We start from the raw sequence: 7077 nt of genomic DNA, 5'->3' as shown, positions 1-7077 counted from the left end.
GTGCTCGCTGTTTCCCTGTCCCTGCCTGGCTTTGGCGGCGTGGGCGCCCTGAGGGCCGGGCCGCCGCGCCGCGTCCCGGTCCCCGCGCTGGCCCGGCCCGGCCCCTCAGCTCCACCCCCTGCCTCCCCCCTCCCGCCCGCTCGCGCCTCCTGAAAAGCCAGCCCGCCCGGGGCGGCGGCGCAGAGCCGGGCCCGGCGCACGAGGCAGCCAGCGCGGCCATGACGGCGGAGAAGGCGCTGCCTCTGGGCAATGGGAAGGCTGCCGAGGAGGCGCGGGAGTCTGAGGCGCTGGGAGGCGGCGGCGGCTGCAGCGGGGGCGCGGCGCCCGCGCGCGACCCGCGCGACAAGCGCGACAAGGCGGTCCACGAGCGCGGCCACTGGAACAACAAGGTGGAGTTCGTGCTGAGCGTGGCTGGGGAGATCATCGGGCTGGGGAACGTGTGGCGCTTCCCTTACCTGTGCTACAAGAACGGAGGAGGTGAGGCGGCGCGCGCGGCGTGAGCGGGAATGAGGAGGGGAAAGCGGCCCGGTGGGGGCGGGGAGCAAGGGGGTGAGCGAGTGACCCCTCCCGCGCCTGCGTGTAGCGGGACCCTCGTGGGGAGTGCCTGCCTTGGGCCACCTGGCGCGTGAGCTCTCCCGGGGCTAGGCTCGCCTGTCCCAGGGCGCATGTGCACGTTTCTTCGCACCTGAATGTGCCGCCTGCCAGCACGCGAGGACGTGGTCGCCAGGTGTGTTCTGAGCCAGCGTCGGGTGGAGGCCCATGCTGGGAGCCCTTCCTTGCTTTTGAGACGTGCCTTAGCGTCTGGGGCAGGAGACAGCCCCTTGGAGCCTCAGCTTTCCCAACTGGAAACGAGTGTGAAGGAAAAGGACTCTGATCAGGATCCGTGTAGGCTGGGGTTCTGAGCACTTAGTGAAATGCCAGACTCAGCTTTCCCTCCATCATCTCATTTCATCCTTAAAGTCATCTCTGCAGGCAGTGGCAAACCCATTTTGCAGATGAGGATGCAAAGGGTCAGAGAAGTAAGCCCATAAAGAGATAAAGATGGGATTCTGACACCAAGGCCTTGTTTTAAACTGGGATTGGACTGACAACAGGGAGGACTTTTGGGCGAGGTGTTGATGTTCGATTGCCCGCCCCGTCTTTCATTTGCCCTTAAGGCCTTTACTAGGTCCTCTTTTCGGGCCTATCTGGCGGAAGCACTGGCACCAAGCGGTTTCTTTTACCAGTGTCAGAGACACGGACAAAGAGCAACGACACGGATTTAATGTTTAGGAGATGCTTCGAGAGTGTGGAGTGGGGGACTGGGAGAGGAAGGTGATGAGAGAGTTGTTCCTAGTGGCTTGTCCGAGTCAGTTTGGTGGAGATTCTGCAGTGAATCCTCAAATCTTTCAGCTGAAGGACTTTAGGAGCCTCCACCTGTCCTATCAGCAGGACAGATGGTAGGTGTGTGGCAAGGGACCTTGTGAAACCTTTGTGGGTGGCACAGTTTCTCCCAGGAAAAGCTTGTGTCCATGTATTCCTCCCTCTTTGCTGTGCCCCTGCCCCTCTAGCAGATTCCCAAGACCCCAGTGGAGGTGGCTCAGAAGTTGGCTGGCAGGGACCACACTGTTAGGCCGCTCGGAGTAGGACTTCCTGTTCGAGCAGCTGCAGGGAGAGCGAGAAGGGTACTGCTTGGCCCAGGCCCTTTCTTTGGAGACATTCATCCTGAAAGCCCAGGCTGCTCCAAGCCTGCTCTGCACTGGTAATGAAGTGGCCGCCGGTGTTGGTGGCTTGGCACTGGGGACAGAGGGAGTGGACTTGGAGACCCGGAACGTGCCCTGTGGCCTCAGCTGAGTTCTGCCTTTTTGCAGATTCAGCCTTTATTAGCTGCCATGTCTTCTTAGAAACCTGTGGAAACCCTGTTTAGGGTAGTCCCAGGCAAAAATCGTTTTAGCATCTTTTTTTTTTTTTAATACAGGAAATTGTTATACCAAAACAATGCATTCCTAAAAGGAGGCAACAGAGTAAATTGGGTTAATTACAAATTCTGCACAGATTAAAAGAAAAAAAGTTGCAGTGAGTAAAATTTAAAAATTAGTAGGTTTTTTTTTTTTTTAACTCGCCAAGAGTCCCCATTGGGCACACAAATATCCTGATTTAATTGAGGTAGTTATCTTGAGTACTAGCTTTGCGAATACATGGGCTAGAAGTCTTTCAGAAAGTGCTGTTAGGTTCTAGAGGGTTCACAGCATATTAGCGAACCTGTTGTAGCTTCTTCTAATCACTTAGATTTATATTCAGCAAACAGACCGTCTTGTTCCTTTCACACACTTTTTGCCTTCTGCTATAGCTGGGGTATCTGATTATCCACTGCTTGCCTTTAAAAAAAAAAAAATCTATACAATTCTATTCATAGATCCCAGCACTAGTTTAAAGGATTTCTTTCCCAATGTGAAACTAAGAAAACGAAAACAGCAACAACAACAAAACAGTGTCTGGCCCCAAAAAGCTTTTCAAAGACGCTTTCAAAATTTGATGGATGTGGTCCTACTATCAGGTTTGATCAAAATTGTTGCTATTAGTTCTAAGGCTGAAGAGACTTCATTTAGCAAAAAGCAATTTCAGTTAAAGCCTTCATTTGTTAGATTAGATCGTGAGGAATAGCATGTGTTTCCAAGCTTTGTTATTAAACAGGTGAGAGGGAATGAGGGATTTGGAAAATCCTTTTCTGGTTATAGTAGCTCATGCTCACCTGAGTTATTTCATTTGTTTCAAAGAAAGGCCCAGGCAGTGGGTATTGTGTACCAGGATAGGAGCACTAAAGCTTATGGCGGTCTTTCTCAGATTGATTCAGAGTCAGCCTTCTGGGGAGATAGATACTTGTTGCAAACCCCTTATAAGTCAACTCCATAGCTGGGTCTCATGTACTGGGGCGCCATATTGCTAATAGCACATCTCCTTGAGAATGCTTTTCTTAATGAAAAGTATTTTCTTTTTTTTTTTTTTGCAGATCACTTCCAAAGTAAATAGGAGGAAGGGGTCCCCTTCACCTAGCCTGTTGAGGTTACTTTAGGATAAAAAAGAAGAATGTAATGTTCAGGGAGAGAATGGATTTAACCTAAAGAGTGCTAGAGAGTGAAATATATACATTATAGAATTAAGCAAAGAGAACAGTTCCTTTTTACATTATCATCTTAGATGCACAACATTTCTGTGAGATAAGTGGTACGGATGTTAAATATTAAAAGCCCTATTTTACAGATGAACAAGTTGAGGCTGGGAGATGTGAGGTAGATGTGCAGAGAGCACAAACCCAGGGCCATGTTTTCTGACTGTGGTCGTCAAGGTGTGAACTTGACCTCAAGCTCAGCGAACATTACGTCTTGCACGTAGTAGGTGATTATTAAAGATTTCTTGTGCTGAACTCGAAATAGTAGAGGCAATTTTAACCTCATTCCCTTACTTTGCATCCTTGTAGGGGCGTTCCTGATTCCCTATGTGGTGTTTTTTATTTGCTGTGGAATTCCTGTTTTTTTCTTGGAAACGGCTCTGGGACAGTTCACGAGTGAAGGTGGCATTACATGTTGGAGGAAAGTTTGCCCTTTGTTTGAAGGTAAGCACTGAGTTCAAGAATGAAATGGTGCCTGGGTGATGTCAGGCTGTGAAAGGCAGCTGAGACTGTTTTAACAAGGTGGTAAGAGACCCACATCACTCCCTTTGTTCTTTCAGGCATTGGCTATGCAACACAGGTGATCGAGGCCCATCTAAACGTGTACTACATCATTATCCTGGCATGGGCCATTTTCTACCTGAGCAACTGCTTCACCACCGAGCTCCCCTGGGCTACCTGTGGGCATGAGTGGAACACAGGTATGGTCCCCAGGGAGGGTCTCTCTGCAGGTCCTGCTGGGGGACCAGGGATTGGGGGTATGCCCTTGTCCTGGACATCAATCCTGGCCTCTTGACATGAGTCCAGATTCCACTGAAACTGGAGATCAGTTCTGCACTGGGTCTGGTTGCCCTGGCTCAGTAATTGGCATGGGTAGAAGAATGGTGATGTTCTTTCCTTGCTTTGCTGAATACAGAGACTGAGCCCTTTGTGGGCAGAGAGGGGTTCAGGCTCTAGTTCCAGCCGGGCCCCTCTGGGTGTCAGATTTTCCTCTGTAAAATGAACGGGTTAGGCTAGATCAAGGGTTGCAAACCATGGGCCTGTAGACCAGTTAGGCTTTAACTCAGTGATCAGTGAATTTCAAAAATGTGTTTGGTTGCCAAAATTTAAAAACCAGAAGACCTCGCATGAAAATCCAGATTTCCCGCTTCTGTTGAAAAAAATAAATAAATAAAAGATCTGGCAATAGCAGACCCACATTCTCACAGTCTTGCTTGACAGCAGCTGGGGCTGATAAGCAGTTGTCTTTGGATAAGGCATCTGTCCACAAGTTGGCCACAGTCTCCACTCAGCTCACATTGCTTATTTACTTTCCCAATCTAACCCAGGTAGAAATTTGAATGTACCACTCTCCCACTTCCTTGAACGGATAACTCTTTAGGTTACTTTGGATTCTTTTTTTTTTTTTTTTAATTTTTTTTTCAACGTTTTTATGTAACAGAGAGACACAGAGAGACAACGGGGGAAGGGCAGAGAGAGAGGGAGACACAGAATCGGAAACAGGCTCCAGGCTCTGAGCCATCAGCCCAGAGCCCGACGCGGGGCTCGAACTCACGGACCGCGAGATCGTGACCTGGCTGAAGTCGGACGCTTAACCGACTGCGCCACCCAGGCGCCCCAAGATTACTTTGGATTCTTATGTGCTGTTTGCTTTTCAATTTGTCCATCCTATCAAGATGGTGTCTTAAAATCCAGGGAAAGCAACAACATATTTATTCCCTATCTGTGATGGCTGTGCTCAGAGCAGACATCACTAATTGACTGTAGAACTCTATCCTTTTGAGCCTAGTCTTGGCCTCAGAACCCTTCTCAGCAGTGCTCCAGGCAGCCACTGCCTTTTGACTGGAATGAACACACATGCTTTAAGCTGTTCACCATCTGTGTTATAACCTGTGGTTAGGTTGTCCCTGGAAGGGTCATTTCATCCTGCAGGCTGAGGTACGGTAAGATTGGGTGGGATGTTGGTTATCAGCATAAGGAACGGGGAGTAGGGAGTAGTAGGTCTAGAAAGTGCTGTGATGTCACTTCCAGTGTTGTGGTGACTGCCCTGCTCCCACCGTTGGATTGTGTGGAGGTCTCACTATCTCTCTTTAGGGCACTGGTTCCTAACCTTTCTTTGGCTGGGGACTTCATAGAGATGTTTATCAAATTAAAATTCAAGGATATATTCTTGGAGGCCTGCAAGTCCTCCATGATAATTTAACTGTGTGTGTTTATTTTGAGGGCACTCTAAAAATACGCACATGTTCTAGATTATCTGCACAACCACCTTCCACCGAGGACAGTCAGGAGACTTCAGTGCCCAGCGTTGTGCATGTTTACAGTTTAAGATGGGTTCTTGATAAGTAGGATGATGGTGGCCAATGGAGGAGATCACAGAGATTTAATTTGTAAATGGTGCTTTGGTATTCATCAAAGTCCAGTTAGGAATGCCACAAACTGTAAGAATGAAGATATTGCGCAAGTGTGACCAGAGGAAAATGATAGTAGAATTGCTTCTCAAGTAGCCAGTGGAAGAATAGGCAAGCTGAATCCACAGACCCTGCCTCCTCCCTTTGGCTCCACTCTCCTGTCAGGAAATCCATTTAATTTCACAAAATGGCATTGTCCTACACATACATTTTATGCTATCAGTTTGAATTGTGTTCCGTAGTTGGTATTTAATGTATAAATTTAATTCTGGTTTGATAGTCGTATGAGTACTATAATCACAAGGACTTTATAACTCCTTTATTTGTACACAGATGTCATTTATTTATTTATTTATTTATTTATTTATTTATTTATTTAAAAAAAAATTTTTTTTTTCAACATTTATTTATTTTTGGGACAGAGACAGACAGAGCATGAACGGGGGAGGGGCAGAGAGAGAGGGAGACACAGAATCGGAAACAGGCTCCAGGCTCTGAGCCATCAGCCCAGAGCCTGACGCGGGGCTCGAACTCCCGGACCGCGAGATCGTGACCTGGCTGAAGTCGGACGCTTAACCGACTGCGCCACCCAGGCGCCCCACAGATGTCATTTTAATAAAAATACCTTGTCAATGTTGGATGTCTGAGAAATTTGTTTACTCTAGGGAGAAAAAAAAGAGACGCACTGTTTTAGAGACTGATCAAAACTAAGGGCTCCCTTCCCTGGAAAAAAGCATGAGGGTTCCTATAATCTCAGGTTTTCAGACTCCTTTCAGGATGTCGTGGCCCCCACAGACCCCCCCTGCCCCGGCTTTCAGAATATGGTTAGTCCTTGCCAGGAGGAGCAGGAAGGAGGCAGACGATTGGGGGACTTTTCCCCAGCAGACGGCAAACCTTTCTCCCACTGGTTTGCAGCCCCCTTTCTCTCCTAGCATGTGAACACTTGTGTTGTGTAAAAACGTCATGTGTGAGAGGTGCTTCCTGCTCCAGAGGCTACAGATGTAGTTGGAGGGTTTGTACCCATGCGAGGAGAGAGCAGTGCCAGAGCGAAGCAGACCACTGACTCCTTGCTGGGTGCAGGGGCTCCGGAGTGAACAGTGCAGCTGCCCTCAGGGAGTTCACAGTCTGGCGCAGAGCTCTGTAAACAGGGGTGCTGTAAAGAGGTTCAGGTCCCGTGGTGGGAAACAGACCTGGCTGATAATCACGAGATGGGACACTGGCTGGAGTGGACTCCCAGTTCTGTCCCTAACTGACTTTATAGAGGAGGGAGTGGGTAGGGATATGGGTCCCTTGACTGTTCCTGAACCTTAGATTCTCCTCTTCAAAATTAAAGGGAGTTGGAGAAGGTGGTTCCTTGGAGGGTCTTTACATTCTGCTTTTCTTAGAACTCAGGGGAGGGAGATAGATGAAGTCTCCCTGGAGGAGGGGGTCAATCTGGGCCTTTAAGATCGAACAGTTGGATGTTTTTACTGGAAATTCAACTCCCCCTTGGTCATCAAGTTTCATGAAATGAGACGT

General features: G+C 48.6%; 1 protein-coding gene across 2 annotated transcripts in view; it reads left to right on the top strand.

The window, feature by feature from the left end:
• Positions 1–172: 172 nt before the first annotated feature.
• SLC6A11 (solute carrier family 6 member 11) overlaps positions 173–7077 on the top strand; it is a 132646-nt gene continuing 125741 nt past the window's right edge. For both annotated transcript variants that reach the window (XM_040491968.1, XM_040491967.1), the window contains exons 1-3: positions 173–477; positions 3458–3592; positions 3709–3849. In XM_040491968.1, coding sequence (XP_040347902.1) covers positions 219–477; positions 3458–3592; positions 3709–3849 — 535 coding nt within the window. In that variant the 5' untranslated portion in view covers positions 173–218. The remainder of the gene's footprint in view (positions 478–3457; positions 3593–3708; positions 3850–7077) is intronic.

This window comes from Herpailurus yagouaroundi, unplaced genomic scaffold (assembly GCF_014898765.1).
Source record: "Herpailurus yagouaroundi ecotype Mexico unplaced genomic scaffold, PumYag 183, whole genome shotgun sequence".
NCBI lineage: Eukaryota > Metazoa > Chordata > Mammalia > Carnivora > Felidae > Herpailurus > Herpailurus yagouaroundi.
This window is presented reverse-complemented; position numbering and strand designations above follow the sequence as displayed.